The 25322-nt window shown below is 37.5% G+C and overlaps 1 protein-coding gene across 1 annotated transcript in view; it reads left to right on the top strand.

Annotated features, from left to right (window-relative positions):
- GRM8 (glutamate metabotropic receptor 8) overlaps nucleotides 1-25322 on the top strand; it is an 857461-nt gene that overhangs the window by 497954 nt on the left and 334185 nt on the right. The window contains exon 6 of the mRNA XM_055590836.1: nucleotides 19849-20049. Coding sequence (XP_055446811.1) covers nucleotides 19849-20049 — 201 coding nt within the window. The remainder of the gene's footprint in view (nucleotides 1-19848; nucleotides 20050-25322) is intronic.

The raw sequence follows: 25322 nt of genomic DNA, 5'->3' as shown, positions 1-25322 counted from the left end.
GGCTCTTAATTCCTCTTCACTTTCTGCCATAAGGGTGGTGTTATCTGCATCTGACATTATTGATATTTCTTCCAGCAATCTTGATTCCAGCTTATGCTTCATCCAGTCCAGTAGTCGGCATGATGGACTCTGCATATAAGTTAAATAAGCAGGGTATCTTTGTGGGAGCTCACAAAGCCCAATACCCAACATTTAATTTAAAATGTAGATGTGAATGTGTATATTATCTCTTTCATCCTTATTAAGTTTCATAACAGATTTCTCTTTAGCAAGTACAGTAACTCCATATTTATCAAACAAAAAGAAATTTCAATGTATACTTTGATTATGCTAATCATGTGCTTTTTTTTTTTTGGTTTGTTTTAAAAAAGCTAGAATTTCATTGACAATATCTTTAAGAATATGCTATTACATAGACTGCTTTTGCAATTAAACAGATAGTGAATTCCATACTCTAAACTACCAGTTAGACAAAAGAGTATTCAACTCTTTAAATACATTAAAAGAGACTTTATGATCTTTCTTTTCAAGATAAATTGATCTCTGAGTCTGTATAGCATAATCTATACAGCAAACTTCTCTAGAAAGTCACTCTATAGAAGATGTAAATGATTACAGTAGCAGAAGGCAACTCACACTTTCTATTCCACTGAAATAAAATCATTTTAGCAAGTCATACAATTAGATGATATCCACATATTTTAAAAAGAGCATGCTTCATGTTAGCTTAAACTTGTTATTGTAGCTACTTTCTCCTAATGTTTAGTTTTAATTATTTATATTTTAAACCTGTGTTATTTGTCATGCTCTATGGGGTTTTAGCATTAAAAAAATAAATTAGCTTCTGTGAAACATTAACCTGTACATCTGGTCTGGATGCTGGTGCTGATGAAGGGAGCAGCCGCTGAGGAACTTTGGAGTCTCCGTCATTTGTCAGGGTGGTGAAGATAAAAAGCTCCAAGACCCCATAAATTTATAACACGGAAGCTGAGTAGGAGTTTCTTGCTGTTTCTTTATGTGTTGCCTTGTTTGCAGGGCCATAATTATAAACTGATTACAGCTAGAGAAAGGATGCTTCCATTCTGCTCCTTGCTGAATAGTAATTACACTGTGGTTGTGTTTCATTGCCATTTTTTGTGGTAGTTGTTAGTCTTTTGAACATTATTAAGCTAGGTTAGATTTTTTCAAGGTGGCTTCTGGCAAGCAGGAAATGCAAAATAAGTGTAAAATATGTAAGATGTTTATAGTGATTATCTCACTGTATGCCATAAATCATATTGTAGAAACCTACGTGTATACTGGAAACAAAACATCTTATTTTTCTTTCTGTATTCATTTGTATCATGTTTGATGCTGATCCCTTCTGCTCCTTGTTCTAATTCTCTTTCTTCCTTGTCGTATAGGTGGTTCAAAGGTGTTTCAAAGTTAGAATGCCCTATGTTATAAGATCTTAAATATGATCTGGACAGCATGATATCTATTTCCATGTGCAGAATAGCTTATCTTTCATAAAGGTTGCATTTATATCAGCTGAAAAGCAGAACTATTGACAGTTTTTTTTTCTTCTACCTCTGAGCTGATTTATTATTTTGTTTTAAATTGACTGAATCGACCTGAATGCTGTCTCACAGGTGTAATCTGTGAACTCATTTCCTAGAGCCTAGGCCTAATTAGTCTCAATGTTTTCTTGGTTTGCTACTAAGTGTATATTTAACTGTACACTTTTGATAAAGACCATGTAAGGAATAAACTAGAATTCACTCTTTATGTCCTTTAATGTAATTGTATTTTACCACTGCAATAGAGAGGGAAACCAAATTTCCCCACATTTTAAGGCCTAAGAGATATTTGAGTGACTCTGGAAAAAAGGGGGCAATATTCAGGAAGATTGTAGTATCAGTAGCATGGAAAATGTTAAAAAGCACATATAATTTGGAGAATAAGGAATAAAATAAATATAAAGGATATTGGAAAGAAGTTTTTGAATGATAGAATAATCATACCTTTTTTAGATAACTATTGTTGTTTTTGACCAAAGGTTGATTGAAGGAAGTAAATGGTAGAAGTGAATTTTCTAATATGATACTTTGAAATAGAAAGAAATAGGTGGGAATTTCCTCCTCATCTTTAGTTATTTGAATTTTATTCTCAGCTGACATCTTTTAGCTAAGATAATGAAATTGATTATAAAATTAAAGGATTAGGAATTTTCTTTGAAAATTACTGAAGGTATTAAGAATTATATTTCAGTGGAATTTACCTTCTTTGAAGAATTTGCATATTTGAGGTGTGAAGTGTTAGTTGCTCAGTCGTGTCTGACTCTTGCAATCCCATGGACTGTAGCCTGTCAGCCTCCTCTGTCCATGGAATTCTCCAGGCAAGAATACTGAAGTGGGTAGCCATTCCCTTCTCCAGAGGATCTTTCTGACCCAGGGATTGAACTTGGGTCTCCTGCATTGCAGGCAGATTCTTTACTATCTGAGCCACCAGGGAAGCCCATAATTGAGATGTGATGACCTACAAATATGTGCAGGAGATGAGATCAAATATCCAAAAATAGAATTAAAAGATCTAGCAAATTATTGAAGCACAGAAGTCTATGCCATAGCAAGTAAAAGCTGGGGATGATTATGAAGAAGTGAAAGAGCAAAACAATATAAATGGTAAATTATGTAATAAAGAAGATGAGATACCACCTGGAAAATTGATCAAAGTAAATAGAAAATTATTCATCATTTTGTAACTATAACTGGAATAAAAGATTTTGATAGGCAGGTTTTTTTTTTTAATTAGATTGAGAGGAAAATAGCAATTGGTTTGATAATATTTGATGATGTTTTTTCTGTATTTTTAATAGTGAATTTTTATCTTTGAAGAAAGGTAGAAATGTTATTAATAAAAGTTATACATAGGAAATCTTTTTAAAGCTAAATGTTTTTTCCATATGTAATTTCAGTTGACTAGTATCTGATAAAAAAGGAATACTGTAGAATTTGGTTGGAGTTGTCCCTCCCCTCTTTGTTGATTCCTAGAAATCTGGGGAGAGGATCATTATTGGAATAGTTGAAATAAATGGCCATCTATATTTGGCTTTCTTTCTTACATACAATATGCTGATTACAAACATTCCAGAAGTGAAGGCATGTCAAGAAAATAATCTCAGGCTGGTCCCACCTTGAACATTATCAGCCATGAATATCTCTTTGTGAATCCGTTTATCTTGCTGGTGTCAGGCACTTGTTGGGCAGGAATGAAGGGACAGGAGAGCATGGCTGTTTAGAGGAGAAACATGATCAAGAACTACAGAAGCAAGAAGAATTGGAAATGAAATTGGTCTCCCTCATAACTTGGTTAGACATAGCCCCTGACTATGGGGGTAGAAAAGAGTCAATATTGTGAGGAAAAGAGCATTTGCAGACTGAGAATACAGCAGACTGAAAATGACTCCATCTGTGAACTTAACTGAGAAAAAGAGTGAAAAACAGTCATGCAGTTCAAAAGCACTTTGTCACATTAATCTGATCTTTTTCCAAATGAGATCAACACATCCAGTTAATCAACAAAAAGTCTATACATGCTAATTATAATAACTATAGAGAGGCGTTGAGTCTTCTTTATTTATCATATTTATTATTAAGCCATTAGATGTGGGATAGAATAATTAGTTATTATGAAGGAACATAATTGGCTATAGGATTGTACTTAGAAAGTGAAGGATAAGAGGTTGCCACAAGAGGTAATCAGTAGGGGTAGGACCTAAGTCTATTTGTAACTTTTCATTACATGGCAGAAGAAAGGACCCTTTGATTCTGAGATGACAAGCATGGAAGGATGGAATGGAGGGTACATTTATTGAGATGTTACTCTGTGCATGGGGGGCTTCCTCAGTGACAATCATGGTAAACAACCTGCCTGGCAATGCAGAATACATAAGAAATGTGTGTTTGGTCCCTGGATAGGGAAGATCCCCTGGATGAGGGCATAGCAATCCACTCCAGTATTCTTGCCTGGAGAATCCCATGGACAGAGGAGCCTGGCAAGCTACAGTCCATAGGGTTGCAAAAAGTCAGACACGACTGAAGCAAGTTAGTATGTACATACATCCTCATCTTAAAAAATGGAAAGAATAATAAAATTTGCTTCATGGAGTTATTATAGGGATTGTGTAAAAACATATCCTACTTGTCTAGCATGGATGTTGGCTCACAGTAGATCCCACTGAAGGTCTCTTCGTCTTAGCCTCTAAAAAGAAGACTGTTTATGAAAATTTGTACATTTGAGCCATTATGTCGACATGTTTCCTTTATCATATCTCCCTGTTTTCTACTCAAGTCCTTGATACTAGTAACATAGTTTGGGGAGTAAAAATAAACCACTGGGAACAGACTCAAAAAAGCAGATTTTAAAGAAATAAATTTAAAAGTGCATCTTAGGATACAATTTTCACATTGGTTCTAAATATATCAAATCTATTTATAATTTTCCTCACAAAATGTGTTTTGGTATTTAAAGCATGTAATGAAAGTTTAAAGATGAAAATATTTTCAATTCTTTTTTGCATTTGCATGCATTAAAAGTTTAAAGATGGAAATATTTTCAATTTTTTTTTCTTTGCATTCACATACAGGGGTAATAATGGGAGAGTCCATCTGGCTGTGCTCTGACTTTCCAGTTCAAACCAGAGCTGGTTGCCAGAACAGAGTCTTCAGGGTTACAAAGCTAGAATTCCACGTTTGTCTTGGAAAGGTCCATATAGGTGTTCTAGGTCCACACAGGACTCACACTAAATCATGAGCTATTATTTAGTTTATATATAATGGTGAAGGAAACTACAGTTTATACCAGTTAGATTTTTAAAAAAAATGATGTGAAGCAAATCTACTCTGTTGTAAATCTCTAGTCAAAAACCACAATGTTTGATCTTGGGCAACTGTGTGTATCAGTTTGGCTTAATGAATACTGATGTTTTATTGATTATTTAGTAAGTGAGCAAGTACAGTCACAGGTTCCTGATTTATAAGGAGTTTGAAATGAACACTTACCTCATCTTGGATCTGCTGTTTCAACACTGTCTAAGACAGTTAGTTTCAGATGTTCTGTTTCCTCTATTATGGAAATTATCCTACCAGTCTGAGTGGAGAGAAACAAAAAACAGAACACCCCTACTGATGCTATCTTTTATGTATATTTATTTGAACATAAAAATGAAAGGCATAGCTTTAGTTTATTTGACAGAAGTTTTCCAAGTTGAACTTTATTATATCCCATAATAGTTTCCTGGAGTGACACTTCATAGAATATTAAAACAAAGGAGATGGAGGTGTTATGCCCAGCTAATTGGGATTATTTTATTGATATAAGCCTTCTTTAGAAAGAAACTTGATGCAAGTTGGTTTAACAGACATTGATACTCACTTAAGATGTATTTAGGCACCATACTATGCCCAGTGGGTATTCTCAGGAGGCAGATCCAGTCACCAACTTTCATGAAGTTTCAGATCATTAGGAGAGAAAAAATACTATTTAGAAACAAGCTGTAAATCAAGAATGGTCACTGAAAGATGAATCTCACTTGTTCATTAAGCACAGTCTGCAGCCTCTATGTTTACTGATTCCTGGTGAGGACTTGGTGTTGAGTAGATGGTTTGCATCGCTTAAGGTGTCTGATAGAAGCAGAGACTGATTGAATTAATTGGAAGGCAGCAAGAGAGGTCATCTTGTCTAGTCCCTGTTCCTATGAAGGATGACATAGAAACTCTCCCAGACAGATTGCGACCTGCTTTAATCAGCCTCTGGCATTATACCTACGCCTGTGCTGTGACCCCTAAAATTGGGAAGAGAAGTGAAGGACCCAGTCAGTCACCCAAGGATGGACCACATTGCACAGAGGCAATGATTGTTTTCCTTTTGCAGTTGGGCAGTCCAGGACTACAGACAGATACCCTAAAATGTCCATGTCAAAGATTTGCATCTTATACTCAAAGTACTTCAGGTTTTCTTTGTTTTTTAAGTTTCTGTCATCAAATCCTTGGCTTTTATATTTTTGGCATTTTTTTTTTTTTTTTTACCAAAAAAACATGCATCTTTGAATGTTATTGGTTTCCACTGATACTCTTGTTAAGTTGGCGTGAGAGCCTTACCATAACTCACCACTTCATTTCTTCCTATAATTCACTCAGTTATTCTTTTAAGGCTTTTCATTTCATGATGGGCAAACTCATTTAGAGGTTCCCTTAAGTTTTACTTATTCTTGGTGGAACTCAATTATGAAGGGAGCAAAAATGCAGCGGAAAAGAGGCAAAGTGATAGGAAGGGAAGAGCCATGGCATGAAGTGGTTAAGGTTCTATCATGGTTCTATCTCTTAATCAGCTATCAGAGATAAAGACATCACTCAGTGTTCCTCTATCTTAGTTTCATTGTTTGTAAAAGAGGAAGATTGGATTAGGTCTGTGAGTTTCCATTTTTTTCTTTTTTACTTCACTGAAGATTAGTAATTTGTTGTATATGGCAACCAGGTACACACATATCTTGCAACTGAGGTAAAAGCTTCAAGAACTATTACTTCCTGTTACTATATGTGATGTACTTGATTACTCTTTTCTTTAAAGGTATGCTGTTTGTGACTCACTACACTTATTTTAAGAACCACTCATAGGACATGACATAAAAGTTTAAAAACAGCAGAGCAGCTGATTTTTAGGGTTGTTTTAGTATGAGCATTGCTAGTTTATTCATTACAAGTTCAAGATTTCTTCATGAATACGGTCACCCTGCCTTTTGTGCGCCCCTTACTTCCCTTTCTCACCCAACCATTTAGATCTTAATCCTAGTATCATTCTATGACATCAGGGACTAGGTGAGTTTTGATTTACCATTGTATCCAGCTCAGTGCTTAGTATATCGTACAAGGACAAATGATGATAGACAATAAAGATGATAACAACATCCCCTTATATAGTACTTCAGAAATAGATTTAAGGGCCTAGATCTGATAGATAGAGTGCCTGCTGAACTATGGAATGAGGTTTGTGACATTGTACAGGAGACAGGGATCAAGACCATCCCCATGGAAAAGAAATGCAAAAAAGCAAAATGGCCATCTGGGGAGGCCTTACAAATAGCTGTGAAAAGAAGAGAAGTGAAAAGCAAAGGAGAAAAGGAAAGCTACAAACATCTGAATGCAGAGTTCCAAAGAATAGCAAGAAGAGATAAGAAAGCCTTCTTCAGCAATCAATGCAAAGAAATAGAGGAAAACAACAGAATGGAAAAGACTAGAGATGTCTTCAAGAAAATCAGAGATACCAAAGGAACATTTCATGCAAAGATGGGCTTGATAAAGGACAGAAATGGTATGGACCTAACAGAAGCAGAAGATATTAAGAAGAGGTGGCAAGAATACACAGAAGAACTGTACAAAAAAGATCTTCACGACCCAGATAATCACGATGGTGTGATCACTGACCTAGAGCCAGACATCCTGGAATGTGAAGTCAAGTGGGCCTTAGAAAGCATCACTACGAACAAAGCTAGTGGAGGTGATCGAATGCCAGTTGAGCTATTCCAAATCCTGAAAGATGATGCTGTGAAAGTGCTGCACTCAATATGCCAGCAAATTTGGAAAACTCAGCAGTGGCCACAGGACTGGAAAAGGTCCATTTTCATCCCAATCCCAAAGAAAGACAATGCCAAAGAATGCTCAAACTACTGCACAATTGCACTCATCTCACACGCTAGTAAAGTAATGCTCAAAATTCTCCAAGCCAGGCTTCAGCAATATGTGAACCGTGAACTTCCAGATGTTCAAGCTGGTTTTAGAAAAGGCAGAGGAACCAGACATCAAATTGCCAACATCCACTGGATCATGGAAAAAGCAAGAGAGTTCCGGAAAAACATCTATTTCTGCTTTATTGACTATGCCAAAGCCTTTGACTGTGTGGATCACAATAAACTGTGGAAAATTCTGAAAGAGATGGGAATACCAGACCACCTGATCTGCCTCTTGAGAAATTTGTATGCAGGTCAGGAAGCAACAGTTAGAACTGGACATGGAACAACAGACTGGTTCCAAATAGGAAAAGGAGTTCGTCAAGGCTGTGTATTGTCACCCTGTTTATTTAACTTATATGCAGAGTACATCATGAGAAATACTGGACTGGAAGAAACACAAGCTGGAATCAAGATTGCTGGGAGAAATCTCAATAACCTCAGATATGCAGATGACACCACCCTTAAGGCAGAAAGTGAAGAAGAACTCAAAAGCCTCTTAATCAAAGTGAAAGTGGAGAGTGAAGAAGTTGGCTTAAAGCTCAACATTCAGAAAACGAAGATCATGGCATCCGGTCCCATCACTTCATGGGAAATAGATGGGGAAACAGTGGAAACAGTGTCAGACTTTATTTTTCTGGGCTCCAAAATCACTGCAGATGGTGACTGCAGCCATGAAATTAAAAGACGCTTACTCCTTGCAAGGAAAGTTATGACCAACCTAGATAGCATATTGAAAAGCAGAAGCATTACTCTGCCAACAAAGGTTCATCTAGTCAAGGCTATGGTTTTTCCTGTGGTCATGTATGGATGTGAGAGTTGGACTGTGAAGAAGGCTGAGCACCAAAGAATTCATGCTTTTGAACTGTGGTGTTGGAGAAGACTCTTGAGAGTCCCTTGGACTGCAAGGAGATCCAACCAGTCCATTCTGAAGGAGATCAGCCCTGGGATTTCTTTGGAAGGAATGATGCTAAAGCTGAAACTCCAGTACTTTGGCCACCTCATGGGAAGAGCTGACTCATTGGAAAAGACTCTGAGGCTAGGAGGGATTGGGGGCAGGAGGAGAAGGGGACGACAGAGGATGAGATGGCTGGATGGCATCACTGACTCGATGGACCTGAGTCTGAGTGAACTCCGGAAGTTGGTGATGGACAGGGAGGCCTGGTGTGCTGCGAATCATGGGGTTGCAAAGAGTCGGACACGACTGAGCGACTGATCTGATCTGATCTGATTTTCAACACACTGCTTATATATGTTTGTAGAAGGCAATGGCACCCCACTCCAGTACTCTTGCCTGGAAAATCCCACGGACAGAGGAGCCTGGTAGGCTGCAGTCCATGGGGTCGCTGAGAGATGGACACGACTGAGCAACTTCACTTTCACTTTTCACTTTTGTTCATTGGAGAAGGAAATGGCAACCCACTCCAGTGTTCTTGCCTGGAGAATCCCAGGGACGGGGGAGCCTGGTGGGCTGAAGTCTATGGGGTCGCACAGAGTTGGACACGACTGAAGCGACTTAGCAGCAGCAGCCTTATATATGTTAACTCATTTAAATATGACAATCCCTATGGGGTGAGATACTATTACTATCCCATTTTACAGATAAGAACACTGAGGCATGAGGTATTCGGGAACTTAAAGTCCCATAGATAATAATTGGTGATGCTGAGATTTGAACCCAGGCAGACTGGCTGCAGGGTGGTAGTTCCTAATCACTGAACTAAATTTCCTTCATTATACTTATTGAATGAGTATATGAACCTATATCCTGGGTTTATATTGTGATATCTTTTGTTTCTGTAATTGGAAAAGTGTTGCACATTATGGAAGATGAACTATGTTATAGCCCCACATAACAAATAATGGTGTCCATTTATTCACTGTGTAATATGCCAGATCCTCTACATTATCTCAGTGCTTACAATAGCCATGCACAATAAGTGTACATTCCTATTTATTTTCTGAATAAAGAATAACTCGGAGGCAAAGTCTCAAATTTTCTTCTTCTGATCTCAGAGCCCATATTGTTTGAGATGTTTTTTGTTTTGTAGAAGAGAGAGGACTTAATCTGGGACTTCTTGGATGCATAGAGTTTAAATAAGGAGAGAAGAAAATTTTGAGCATTAAAAGTAAATTGGAATTTAGGAATTATACCATGAAGAATCAGTTAAAAATAAAATGAAAAATTCTACTTGATAAAGTTCAAAACCACAAAATATTGAGGAATTACTTAAAAGGAAATGAGCAAGTAACACATCTGTCTGAGGATTCCAAAAGACTTGGATAAGTAGAAATCCTCTGTCCACAAATGAGAACACTTGAATATTGCAGCTCTACAGCAAGTCTTCTACAACTAACTTAGAAAATGGATGCAATTCTAAGAAAAGATTCAATTACTGAAACTAGTTTAAATAATTCTAAAGTTTATTTGTAAAAATTATCAAGAATTAAAAAAAATAAAACTACTGATAGAATTTGCATGAACGGATGGTACAATCTATAGAATTACATTTGTAAAAAGCAAGAAAGAGAAGACTAAAGGAGTATTGGCATGTTAAGAGACAAGCATCTTAGACCAGAGTTTCCATATGTATATATCCAAGAATGTATGAGTCTGATATGTGTTAAAAGTGCCTTTATATAAATTAATGGGAAAAAAGAATATTCATTCAATAGAAGAATCGGTTTGCAATTTAGAAAACATAAAATCAGATCCTTACCTTATACCAAATATCACTTTGGATATCAGGAATTAAATGCAGACACCTGAATCCATTAAGTGAACTATATTTCAAGTGATAGGAAAACCATGCTTTCCTAAAATATGGGGAAATCCTCATTAAAGGTGAAGTGAATAGTGCATATTTTAAAAGTATACCAGAATTATCTTAATTTTTAGAAATAAAGAGAGAAAGAAAAATGATGTGAGGCAATAAACCAGTGTGCAAATATTGGTTAATATGGTGGATCAATAAATATTCTCTATTTTCTTCTTTATACTTTCCCCCTCACTTTTCTACAAAGACTGTGATTTACTTTTATAATTAGAAAAAATGTTTAAGGCAAATCTTAAAGTGTGTCATAGGGTCTGCAATGACAAGTATAATATACTTTCAAGTAGAAGATGGGGCATTTCAAATTGAAAACCCTTGAAATCCTGTCCCCTGAAGGGGAAATTATGAAGAGGCAATTCGAATTCTTCAATAGGGGAGCTTTAACGATAAGGTCTACTATTTATCAGCATCTTTACATACTGTTGTGAATCAAAATTTGTCTCTAATGTATATGATCTAACATGATTATGTAGAAAAATGCAACTGTTTGAATTTTATCAAATGCCTATTGTTTGTTTACAGACCTCGATATATCTGTGAAATAACATTCTCTTCTGAACACCTTCCTTTTAAACTGGTGGTTTTGCCTGAAGATACACTCAGTCTTATTTGCCACTTATCTTAGGTTTTTCAGTGTTTTAAAAAAACCCTAGGGCATTGCATGGAAAATTTAACACCTGAAGGGGACAGCTGGCACCTGCCTGAAGCGTTTTCCATTTCCTGCCAGGCACAAAGGAGAGACGTTATAGTGGGCCGCTATAGCACTCGTCACTGGTTGATTTACAAGTGTCTCCTGATGTGTCCTCAGGCAGCCAAGAGCTTTCAATTCTTGGGACTATATTTAAATTACAGAAGAAGATGGAGAGCAGGTGATTCTCTATAGAGGACCCTTACCTTCTCATTTTTCATGCGCTGTGTAAATAGATAAAGCCAAGGCTCAACTTAGTTGGCTAGTCTAATGCATCTGTTTATAAAGGTCCTTGACAAAGCCTACTATAGAAACTATGAAGCAGGACCTTAGGTGTGCAATTCTCTCTTGACCTTGGTGTTGTTTTCCTAGAGAAATCCTCTAGACAAATAAATACATGCACAAAAGTACATTCTTACCCTCCAAAGCTAAAAATGCTCATTTATATTTTATAAACATAAAGTTATAGGTCTTATTAACTTTGATTTTCACCACAAATATCTAGTCACTTTGCTTATAAATTTCAGTCATTTATGCTAATTTCATCTCTGGTATATGGTTGAAATTCACAAACAAATTTTTTTTTGTAGTTTAAAAAATGCTTAAGATGTTATTGAAATATATTTCCCCCACTTAGCATTTCAATATAGAGACTGTGATTTGTTGATATTTGTTAGTGTTTATTAGGATTTCTGTAAAAGTGTATATTATTTTATAATATTCTTTAATCCATGCTCTGCTAATTTCTTTAAAGATTCACACACACACACAACAGACACACATGAACACACAATCTCTATACTTTACTAGGAGATAAGCCAGTCATAATGGCTGAACATTAAACAGGAATTCAGAGAAGTAAAAATTAAGCCTGAACTGAGAGAATCAAAGAAAACTTCACAAAGGAGGAGGAAGTTAAGCAGTAAATGGCAGAGGTTTGGTGTTGGACCTGACCTGACCACTTACTGTCATAACTTGTATGATCTTGGATAAATTATTCAACTTTTTGAGTCTTAGTTCTTTTATCCTTTTAAAAAAAGGAAGAAGAAGAAAAAAGGAGTAATGATAATTTATGATCAAAGAGAGGCTATCTGTGAAGAGTCCTGCCCATTTTAATTGTTGGTGTCCTCACTCTTCCCTTTCACATCTTCATAATTGATTTTCCATAATTGATTCTTTTAACCTTTGGATCAAACTAAAAAGATAAATGAAAATGTTTCTCCTTTGTGAGGAACCAAATTCATATACAGCTCAAGTCTAAGAATAATGAAAATGTAGTGATGCAGCTAATCAGTCTGAGAATTCAAGAAGAAAAATTCAGGCTGGCATTTGGTACTTTTTTTTGTTAGTGCAGAATTTCCAGGTCCTGGTTACTGGATATTCCTAACTGTTTTGGAGAATTGAGTTTGTAGTATCTGTTCTGTCACACCCTAATACAATCTTCAAGTGATCTTGGAAAGTGTAAGAAGGAAACAGAAATAAAAGAAGCTGCCCTAGATTCTAGAATTTTAGAACTGAAGGGACCCATATTGATCATCTTGTTCAGTCCTCTAATTTCTACTGAGAAATAAATAAATGTCAGAGGCATCATGACTTGAGCATAAGTCTTTGAATTTGCAAACCATTGGTCTAAAGGCAGCACTGTATAAGGTATTTTACTCCAAAGTGAGAGTGTTAGTCGCTCAGTCAAGTCTGACTCTTTGTGACCCCATAAACTGTAGCCCACCAGGCTCCTTTGTCTATGGAATTCTCCAGGCAAGAATACTGGAGTGGGTAGTCATTTTCTTCTCCAGGGGATCTTCCCAACCCAGGGATAGATCCCAGGTGTCCTGCATTGCAGGCAGATTCTCTGTCATCTGAGCCACCAGGGAAGTCCATTTTACTCCAAGGTGGAGTATAAATTATTTCAGTGTTATAATCAACTGTCTCACTGTTATATGATTATTCTAGACATTTGGGCCTGTATTCTTTCAATAATTTGATAAATTTATATAAAGTTTATCTTATATAAATTATATGATAGAGGATATAAAATACTATAGAATTTAAAAATCAGTCTTTTTAACTGCAATAAATGGAACCTTCTTGTTCACCTTGTTGCAGGAAGGGGAACTCCTTCCAGGGCCAGAAACTTGGCTCTTGTCTAACTCTCAGAAATGAATTGTCTGAGGAGACACATATGCTGACAAAGCAAGAGATTTTATTGGGAAAGGGCACCTGGGTGGAGAGCAGTAGGGTAAGGGAACCCAGGAGAACAGCTCTGCCATGTGGCTTGCAGTCTCATGTTTTATGGAGATGGGATTAGTTTCTGGGTTGTCTTTAGCCAATCATTCTGACTCAGAGTCCTTCCTGGTGGTGCACGCCTTGTTCAGCCAAATGGATGCCAGAGAGAAGGATTCTGGAAGGTGGTCGGACATGTGGTGTCTCCTTTTGACCTTTGCCGAACTCTTCTGGTTAGTGGTGGCTTATTAGTTCCCTGTTCTTCACCAGGACCTCCTGTCATAAAACAACTCTTGCAAATGGTTACTATGGTGCCTGGCCAGGGTGGGTGGTTTCAGTCAGCGTACTTCCCCTAACAATCTGATTTTCCAAATTCTGTTAATGGTGCCATTATCTACTATCTATCCTCAAAACTCCTGAGTTGTTGATTGCCTCCAACTCATACTCCCATATTTTATCAGGTTTCTAAATACTGTTAATTTAACTTCTAAAATATATTTTCTCTCATTGTTTTCCTTATCCACTGTTTCAACCTATTTCTGCCCTGCCTCCCGTCTTGTATCTCTACCTTTAACTTATATTTGTTTCAATTTATTGGGTTGGCCAAAAAGTTCATTCAGGCTTTCCTTAACCCGAACAGACTTTTTGACCAATCCAGTACTTTACATATCATTCCCAGAAGTAATTTTAAATACCAGTCTTGGTTCTTTGTTTTCAAACAAGCAATATTTAGTATTTAAACTAAATATTTAAGATGCCCCTTGACCTGATCTGAGCTGTTAAATTGAAAAAAAAAATTAAATATCACTACTGCAGCCTAAACCTTGGACATTGAGATGTAGATGCCTGGGATGCAGTGAAGAAAGTTACAGGGTGAACATCTAAGTGAAGTCCCGTGGTTTGAATATCTCAGGTTATATTCAAGGATCGGAAAGTGGAGCAGAGAAAGGTAGGGTGGTACCAACAGATGAGGCTGGAGAGATGGAGACGCCATCACAGAGGTCCCTGTGTGCAACTTTCCCAGTTCAGTAAGGTTCAGAAAATTGTCCCAAGTCTTTTGAATTGTGCAACTTGTACCCCAGTCCAGGTCTGCCCAACTGGTCTGTCCTGTTCCTCTGGCTACCTCCATCAGTCAGTTTGTCTTTCCACCTTACCACTGGGCCCATGTTTTTGTCCCTCTGCAGTTTGGGAGATGCACACAATTCTTTTGCATATTTTAGTGCCTAGGAGTTATATCTGTTTAATTGAACATGCTAATGTTTCTTTCCCATCCTTCCCCTATTGCATCCTTGAAACAAAATCGGTTTAAATTCAGTATAAAATGACTTATGTTTGCTGATATGCTAGTGATTACTTTTCAGTGTGTGGTGCAGTTCTTGGCATGATTCTGCCGGTTTTAAGAATGACTATGCAGCTACTACATACATGTGCGTTGTCAGGAAAGTGGATCAGAGTATGACAGTCCTGTCTCTGGTGTGTCAAGGACTGGGGCAAATAGAGTTCTTATGGAATTCAGAATGACTTGTAAATTTGGTCCTGTATGCATAAATGTGTTTATTCAGAGCAGCTCACTTCTTCTCTTCTCTCTTACCAGCTTCCTCACAGCAACTGCAAGAAAATGATTTAATTATTTAAAATACTTGCTGCTTACAGAAAAAAAAGTCAGGGAGGAGCTAAATAAAGAAATAGTTTTTAACCTACACATTTAGAGTGTGGAATTATCTACTACATGCTAAGACTGTAGTAAAAAATTCAACCAGTTGGATGTTTGCTTTCCTTGGAATAAAAGGTCTAATATGATTTGCATTTTTTCCATTGAATTGACTGTTTATAAGATCATCACTGCAGTAACATTATGAGTTTTATAATAATTTTAGGAAAAGGAAAATGGCCCCTACATTCTCAGTTTATGAAACTAAACTATCTCCTGATAAACTAGATAGTCTTGGAAAACCAAGCTCAACAGCCATGTATCAAAGAATTTAAAATTCATATCAGGTTCATCTTAGGAAGTCACGTTGAAATGTATATAGCACTTTGCAAACTAGAGCAGTTTTGCCTTTTCACTAAGAAGGACTAAAACCAAAAGATGTACCTTGGGGTGCAAAAGAACTTACGTGGTATTGCCCAGACAAATAAGCATTTACTCTGTGTTCCAGGGACATGAGATGCTGTCAGAGTTTTGGATTTCATTAATGAAAACATAAAGCGATCTTGCTATAAAATTAATGAGGCTGACTTCATCTCCCACCACACAATCACTTAACTATATGTTGTTAATTTTAAGCAAAACACTAAAACACATCACAACTTTACAATCAGTGTTTTAAATGGATGACTGACACACAGCCTTTGACAATATTTAGCACTTTATAGCAATACATTAACACCAACTTTAGAAACTATAGCATACTGAAATTTTACAGCCAATTAAGTTGATGAGTCACTGTCAGCTTGCAAAATTCTTCTTTTTGATGATAAGAGAAGCAAATATAGGAAGTGAGGGGCAAACTCTAGCTCCTGTAAAATCATTACCATCATTACTGCTACTGCTACTACTAAGTCACTTCAGTCGTGTCCGACTCTGTGCGACCCCAGAGACGGCAGCCCACCATGAACTTGGAATTTTAAGGAATAGAAAAACATTCGGTTGGCCAAAAAGTTCATTTGGGTTTGGATCTAAACAGCATGAAAACAAATCCGATGATTTCTTTTAAAATTTAGAAATGGTAATAGTGGTCAGTTTTTTTAGTTTGTCATTATGCACATACATTGATTTGTGAAAAACGTCATATAGTATCCATTGATGTGTGTGGCAATAGTCACTAGACAGCCTTATGGACTTTAAAAGAAAAAAAGTGAAGTTGGATATATTTAATCTTCCTTCAAACTAATTGAAGTTTATAACTAGTTAAGGAAATAAGTAGTTCGACTAGTGAAAACAGATATCTATGTTTTGAAATTACAGATTATTCATGTCCTCATGTTGGGAGATTCTGATTCATTAAGTTTGAATGGTGCTGTTTAATCTGTGCTTAAAAAAGATAACTAAGATGGGAACAACTGCTCTGGGATGCCTAGTTTTCATTTTCAGTTATCCAGTTCAGTGATGCAAAATAAATGACACAAGATTTCTCGGTATATAGATAGGGACCTATCCTCAATGCAGTTATTTCAGGTTTTTATCACTATATTTCCCTTGTAATATGCCTCTTTTTTATAAGAAACCATGCTGGTCTGCCCAGGACTGTCCAGCTTTTGGTCCTATGACCTGAGAAACTCCTCAGTCCTGGACAACCAGAGTGATTTGCCACCAGATAAGATCTTTAAAGAAATAACTGAATCTTTTTGGTCGCTGTGACCATTCTTCAATATTTATTTGTGAGTTGTCTATTTTGTGGTTAAAATCATGGGAGAGAAATTTTAGGTAGAAGCTGGAAAGATTGTTTTTACAGGTCACTTGATGACATTCTGGACATAAGCATTGAATACTACCTAGGAGCCTCAATCACTTAGATGTGAGTATAATAAGTGATTGAGGTTTCCTTGGTGATTCAGTGTTAAAGAATCTGCCTGCCAGTGCAGGAGACTTGGGTTCAATCCCAAGGTCAGAAAGATCCCATGGAGAAGGAAATGGCAACCCACTCCAGTATTCTTGCCTGGGAAATATGGACAGAGAATCCTGGCAGTCCATGAAGTTGAAAAGAGTCAGATATGACTGAGCACACATGCATAATAAGTGAGGCCAGAGGAAAAAATGTTCAATGATTGGATAAATGAAAACGAATAAATTAACTACTACATTTGTCTAGAAAAGAGTCACTGTTTTTATCAGAGTATGAAAGAAAGAAAGTCGCTCAGTCGTGTCTGACTCTTTGCAACCCCATGGACTGTAGCCCACCAGGCTCTTCTGTCCATGGAATTTTCCAGGCAAGAATACTGGAGTGGGTTGACATTTCCTTCTCCAGGAGATCTTCCCGACCCAGAGATTGAACCTGGGTCTCCTGCATTGTAGGCAGATGCTTTACCATCTGAGCCACCAGGGAAGTCAGAGTATAGGACCCAAATATAAAATAACTACTTAAATTAACCTCTCTAAATTTAGAGGAAATATGCATTAGTGTGAGGAAAGATAATATTTGTTGAACTTAAAGACTGTTTATTAAAGTTGATTAACTGACATTTATGGGAAAATTTAAAGTGCTTGCTTTTGCTCTATCCTAGTGTTATCAGACAGAGAAGGCACGGGCAACCCACTCCAGTACTCTTGCCTGGAAACTCCCACGGATGGAGGAGCTTGGTAGGCTACAGTCTGTGGGGTTGCTAAGAGTCAGACATGACTGAGCGACTTCACTTTCACTTTCCACTTTCATGCATTGGAGAAGGAAATGGCAACCCACTCCAGTGTTCTTGCCTGGAGAATCCCAGGGACGGGGGAGCCTGATGGGCTGCCGTCTATGGGGTCGCACAGAGTCGGACATGACTGAAGTGACTTGGCAGCAGCAGCAGCAGCAGTGTTACCAGATGTATAAAGTTTAGGGGAATGTGAAAGTGAGAGGAGATCCTTTTTGCTTTCCTTAATAAGCCCTCAATGTCCTTAAGTCACTTGATGGCATTCTGTACATAAGCAATAAAGATTATTCTAGAATCTAGGAGACAAGACACCACACAGAGATAGACCTATTTTTTTTTTTTTCCCTTGTGTGTTCAATATTCTTGCCATCTACCCCATTTTTCTGGTAACTGAGAGAATATTGGTGTCAATTTGGAGAAGTGGGAATGGTTCCCGTATCTGCTCTGTGTGTCTAAGTGAATTTCACATCCATAATCTTGGTTTCCTCATCTTTAGAATGAAAAGGTTGGATTATAACTAATTATATTTCATCTAACTTAAACATCAAATTTATCTTCCATTTTTAACTCTGTATTTATATCACATGTTAAATGATAAACATGAAATTAAAGATATAATTTCCAAGGCCAATTCTCAACCCTCAATATACCTAAAACAATTATTCTGAATGACTTCATTCTAAGAGCTCTGCATCGTTTATATAATGTATAGCAAGATGACTATAGTTAACAACACAATATAGTATACTTGAAAGTTCTTATAGATCTTAAAAGTTCTCACCACAAGGAGTCAAAAGGGAACTCTGTGAGTGATGCAAATGGTAACTAACCTTATGGTGGTAATCATTTCACAGTATGCATGTATATTAAATCATCACATTATGTTTCTTAAACTTATACGGAGTTATATGTCAATTATATATCAATAAGCTGGAAAAAATAATAAAAACATAAAATTGAGTTTTTATTTGAGAAGAAATTAAGAAGAAAACAAACTGAATGATTCTTCTAAAGATAAACTATTGGTTGCTGAGTTGTGTCCAACTCTGCGATCTCATGAACTGTGGCCAGCCAGGCTTCACTTACCCGTGAAGTTCTCCAGGCAAGAATACAAGAGTGGGTTGCCATTTCCTTCTCTGGGGGATCTTCCTGACCCAGGGATCAAACCTGGGTCTCCTGCATTGCAGAAGGATTCTTCACCATCTGAGCCACCAGGGAAGCCCTAGAGATAAGCAGTGCACTTAAGGAAATATTGTCATTTAATATTTACAAAAAGAGCTCCCAAACAGCACTTTCTAAACAAGGACAGACCTGGGGTTATGGGGGAGATCTTACTTTGAGCCACTTATTAGATAATGCTCTGGGAGCTGAGGTGAATGAAAAGAACAACAGTCTACACATTTTACTTAAAAGATCGAATCACTACCAAAATGCTAGGTAATTACTAACATGTACAGTATAATAGAACTCAATAAGGTGGAAATGAAGATAATGAAACTATATGTCTTTTATTTACTTTATATCTTTTTGTTGCTAATGGAATAGTTTCTGTTCTTTCCCAATAAAAATTTAATACCCAGTTTAAAAACCTAAGAGTAAAATCAAATAGCTTTGTCTCATTAGATGTGCATCAAATGGTGAAAATCTTAGCCCTCATTCCATCTTTTAGTGAAATCTAACCCCAGTTGATGGAGAAGGCAATGGCACCCCACTCCAGTACTCTTGCCTGGAAACTCCCATGGACGGAGGAGCCTGGTGGGCTGCAGTCCATGGGGTCGGACACAACTGAGCGACTTCACGTTCACTTTTCACTTTCATGCATTGGAGAAGGAAATGGCAACCCACTCCAGTGTTCTTGCCTGGAGAATCCCCGGGACGGGGGAGCCTGATGGGCTGCCGTCTCTGGGGTTGCACAGGGTTGGACACGACTGAAGCGACTTAGCAGCAGCAGCAGCAACCCCAGTTGATGGCTTTCCATTCTCTTACAGGGCTGGAGCGAATTGCACGGGATTCATCTTATGAACAGGAGGGAAAGGTCCAATTTGTAATTGATGCTGTGTATTCCATGGCTTATGCCCTGCACAATATGCACAAAGATGTCTGCCCTGGATACATTGGCATTTGCCCACGAATGAGTACCATTGATGGGAAAGAACTACTCGGTTATATTCGGGCTGTAAATTTTAATGGTAAGTCACAGCTTTTTTGGTATCTAAACACTTGAGAAGTGACAGGGTGTGGCTATTCTCCCTATATATAGAATATACTCCAGCAGAGTGGGAAGCATAGGATAAGAAGCAGTTCCCCTTTTAATCAGAAGTGTGAGTTTTTCCACCTGCTTTTAAATCTCAAACACATTTTTGTGTGTGTGTGCTACCATTTATCTGTTCCTGAAAGAAGTAGAAGTTAAAAATAAGCTGCTATCAATCAAAAATCACTCTTTCAGAAACAACTTAGGAGGCTCATTTGGAACTACTGACAACAGATTAGATTTCTCTGAAAATGTTTTGTTCATGCCATTATTAGAGAAGGCATTGTTCACATTTTGTTTTGAAACTGATTTTCAGCATTTTAAACAGTAAGATGACTTGAGGAAGAGGGAGTGATTTAAAGCTGCTGTATATTTACATTCTAAAAGCTCTGTGTTAAGGTTCTACAGCTTCTTTTTCTTTGTATTTCTTTCAACGACTGGGTCAATTTGAAGCAATGAGCTGTATCGTGTAAGGTAAGAACTACATACAATGAAGTAGAGATGAGATTTGCCTATTGCCGCAGCAGAAATGCTGCTTCTCCAAGTGACACAAGAAATTAGTACAGAATATGCTGGATTCATAGAACTTGGCTGAGAATAGCCAAACTGCCTGTCTCGAGTGATGAAACTATTGAATTCTGCTCATGAAAGTTGTAATGGTTGCTGCTCATGACTTTGACCATTATTTTCAAATGAAATGATAGAATGCTCTGAGCTGTCTAATTCTTTCTGTTTGGCTGTAATCCACACAATGGACATGCCTCCGAGCCATGCACAGTGCTGCACTGTCCATCATAATACACTCCAGTGACCTCAGCTGCCAGCCTTTCTCAAAAAAGCACAAGGTCAACTTCAATTTAGAATTCAAGTGGAAACTTCTTTTGCTCTGTTCAGGCAATGGGAGACACAATTTGGTTTACGTTCAATCCAAAGGACCCTCTTTTTTTTCAACAGAATATTGGTGAAACATTACATAACGCTGTTCCTTTTGTTGAGAATATAAATAGTAAGGGGAATTTGAAAATAATTTTCTTACAGTGATTAAATGGAGCGCAAGAGGAGTGTTACAATGCAAGGTTATTTACCCTAATGTGAGGTTGGGGAACACTTTGTTTATCTAAATTGTTAAACAGTGGAAAGAGGAATGCAAATGGATATATTTTTTCATAAACTAAAGCTCATTTCCAGAAGAGAGGCAAATCTTTTAAAGAAATATTGGATTAAAGCACTTCAAAGGTGAATTACCAATTTCTTTCTTAACCATAGATAAAAACCTAACCCTTACTTGATGACTTTAATTATCATACCATACTGTAATATAATGATGCCATTAAAGACTACTAAAAAAGTCATAATGTCTAATGATTATTAACACAATTTGCCTCTAGACACCAATGATTTCTGAGTTCTGTCTACTTTTTACAGTTTTTTTCCCCTTTACATTTTCAGAGTACTGTTGCTGTGATTGTTTTGGGGGTTGATCCCTTCCATAATTTGCTTCTTTCAATCTACTTTGAACACAAAGGACTTCCCTGGTGGCTCAGACGGTAAAGCGTCTGTCTATAATGTGGGAGACCTGGGTTCGATCCCTGGGTCAGGAAGATCCCCTAGAGAAGGAAATGGCAACCCACTACAGTACTATTGCCTGGAAAATCCCATGGATGGAGGAGCCTGGTAGGCTAGAGTCCATGGCGTCGCAAAGAGTCAGACACAACTGAGCAACTTCACTCACTCACTCATGAACACAAAAACACATAAAATTTCATCAATGTATTTATTGAGTCCATAGAATGTGTTAAACATTATGATAGGTGCTAAAGATACATTACTGGTAAAAACAGTTCAAACAGACCTAAGTTTCTTGGGGAATTTAGATATCAATCAAAAAAGCACACAAAGGTGTAATTATGTAATCTGCAATGAGTATTGAAAGAGAAGAAGGTATGTTGGACTTAAAGTTTATAATAGGGGAATTTGTCTGTATTCTAGGTAGAGACAGCTGGAATCAGGATGAAAGTGAGAGATAAGGGTAAAACAGTAGACAGGACCAGGGAGATCATGAGGTCTTATAGGTCATTCCTACAGTTTGTTCTTCATCTTGAAAGCAATAGGAACCCACTGAAGCATAATAGAACTGTGTCTGATACAAGAATAAATGTACCCCAGATGAGGATGATGTAAAATGCAAGGATTTCATTGTATGAACTTAAAAGATCTCTTTGAGCTCCTTGGAGATTTATTTTGCTAATGGCTTAAAATTTGGCTGTGTTCCAATCAGATCAGATCAGATCAGTCACTCAGTCGTGTCTGACTCTTTACAACCCCATGAATCCCAGCACGCTAGGCCTCCCTGTCCATCACCAACTCCTGGAGTTCACTGAGACTCACGTCCATCGAGTCAGTGATGCCATCCAGCCATCTCATCCTCTGTTGTCCTCTTCTCCTCTTGCCCCCAACCCCTCCCAGCATCAGAGTCTTTTCCAATGAGTCAACTCTTCGCATGAGGTGGCCAAAGTACTGGAGTTTCAGCTTTAGCATCATTCCTTCCAAAGAAATCCCAGAGCTGATCTCCTTCAGAATGGACTGGTTGGATCTCCTTGCAGTCCAAGGGACTCTCAAGAGTCTTCTCCAATACCGCAGTTCAAAAGCATCAATTCTTGAGTGCTCAGCCTTCTTCACAGTCCAACTCTCACATCCATACATAACCACAAGAAAAACCATAGCCTTGACTAGACGAACCTTTGTTGGCAAAGTAATGTCTCTGCTTTTGAATATGCTATCTAGGTTGGTCATAACTTTCCTTCCAAGGCGTAAGTGTCTTTTGATTTTATGGCTGCAGTCACCATCTGTAGTGATTTTGGAGTCCAGAAAAATAAAGTCTGACACTGTTTCTACTGTTTCCCCATCTATTTCCCATGAAGTGATAGGACCAGATGCCATGATCTTCGTTCTCTGAATGTTGAGCTTTAAGCCAACTTTTTCACTCTCCACTTTCACTTTCATCAAGAGGCTTTTTAGTTCCTCTTCACTTTCTGCCATAAGGGTGGTGTCATCTGCATATCTGAGGTGATTGAGATTTCTCATGGCAATCTTGATTCCAGCTTGTGTTTCTTCCAGTCCAGCGTTTCTCATGATGTACTCTGCATATAAGTTAAATAAACAGGGTGACGATATACAGCCTTGACGAACTCCTTTTCCTATTTGGAACCAGTCTGTTGTTCCATGTCCAGTTCTAACTGTTGCTTCCTGACCTGCATACAAATTTCTCAAGAGGCAGATCAGGTGGTCTGGTATTCCCATCTCTTTCAGAATTTTCCACAGTTTATTGTGATCCACACAGTCAAAGGCTTTGGCATAGTCAATAAAGCAGAAATAGATGTTTTTCTGGAACTCTCTTGCTTTTTCCATGATCCAGTGGATGCTGGCAATTTGATGTCTGGTTCCTCTGCCTTTTCTAAAACCAACTTGAACATCAGGAAGTTCACGGTTCACATATTGCTGAAGCCTGGCTTGGAGAATTTTGAGCATTACTGTACTAGTGTGTGAGATGAGTGCAATTGTGTGGTACTTTGAGCATTCTTTGGTATTGCCTTTCTTTGGGACTGGAATGAAAACTGACCTTTTCCAGTCCTGTGGCCACTGCTGAGTTTTCCAAATTTGCTGGCATATTGAGTGCAGCACTTTCACAGCATCATCTTTCAGGATTTGGAATAGCTCCACTGGAATGCCATCACCTCCACTAGCTTTGTTCGTAGTGATGCTTTCTAAGGCCCACTTGACTTCACATTGCAGGATGTCTGGCTCTAGGTCAGTGATCACACCATTGTGATTATCTGGGTCGTGAAGATCTTTTTTGTACAGTTCTTCTGTGCATTCTTGCCATCTCTTCTTAATATCTTCTGCTTCTGTTAGGTCCATACCATTTCTATCCTTTATCGAGCCCATCTTTACAGTAATAATATTAGGGTAAGAGACCTGAGTATACGCAGATTATCATGGGATATCTAATTTGACTTTCAGTAATCTTCAGGATATTTATCAATTTTTTATTTCATTATTGGCTTACTGTTAGCATTCATTCATTATTAATACCTTGCCAGTTTCTGATAAAAAGACATGTAGGGCTGTTCAAGTAGAAGTACATCATCAATACAATTGAAAGGAGGAGAAACAAATTTAGTAAAGAACTGTGTCTTGTACAATAGAAAGAAGGAAGGACTAGGTTAAGTACTGAGCTCCCTAAGCAGTCAAAATGTTAAAGGGACACTTGATGGAATACATAAGCTTCATTACATGATAGAAGCAAGTTTATCTATTTTTTAGGAGAGAATGAATTCTCTTAGAAATTATTTCTAAAAGAAAAGTATCATATAAGACTTTGGCAGCCTAATAAGCAGTGTTATTTAACAAAATTTTGCTTGGGATGCTGGAGGGAAACAAAGGCCTGCCTTTTAGGATTCCTTTTATTGCTACCAGTTGAGCAAAATGCTATTTCTATAAATTTTTAAATGTAAAAATTTATCAAAAGAAAGACATAAAGTAAAGAAAAGTTCAGATTTTTTCAGGTACTTAAGCAACAATGTCAATTTCTTCCTCTGGTCTGGTCTATAGGCAGTAAAATATTAATACTGTCCATCTTGTATAGAATCAAAGATTTTTCTGTTGCCATGAGAACCTTATTCATTATAAAGAAAAAGTGTTGGATAGAATTCCAGAAATGTCTCCTTACTTCTCTATAGCTGAACAGGACAGAGTCAGCATACTAATCAGGGCTCTTTGACTGTAGGTAACAGAAACCAACTTAAGCTTGCTTAATCTGAAAGGATGGATTTATAAGGATGTGTCAAGAAACCCCCTGGCAGAGTATAGAAGGGCCTAAGAAAATAACTGGTTATAAATACTAAAACCTTTCAGAAATCCAAACATCTTTCTGTCTACTTTGTTTTGTTCTTCCTATATGGGTTTTCTCTACTTCTAGGTTCTTAGGGTAGGTAGCACAACTTTTAGAATTTGGTTGCTGTTTGGAACATGTGCTAAGATGAACATATATGTGTTTTAAGTCTTAATTCTAACCTCTTGGAAACTTGAATCTTATTAGCTAAACTTAAGTTTGATATCAGACCTGTTCCAAATTATTCATGGCAAGGAGCAGATAGTACAAACTTAGCTGTCATGAGGCACTCCTAGTGGGTGAAAAGGATATTTAGGAAG

Source organism: Bubalus kerabau, chromosome 8, assembly GCF_029407905.1.
Source record: "Bubalus kerabau isolate K-KA32 ecotype Philippines breed swamp buffalo chromosome 8, PCC_UOA_SB_1v2, whole genome shotgun sequence".
Taxonomy (NCBI): domain Eukaryota; kingdom Metazoa; phylum Chordata; class Mammalia; order Artiodactyla; family Bovidae; genus Bubalus; species Bubalus kerabau.
This window is presented reverse-complemented; position numbering and strand designations above follow the sequence as displayed.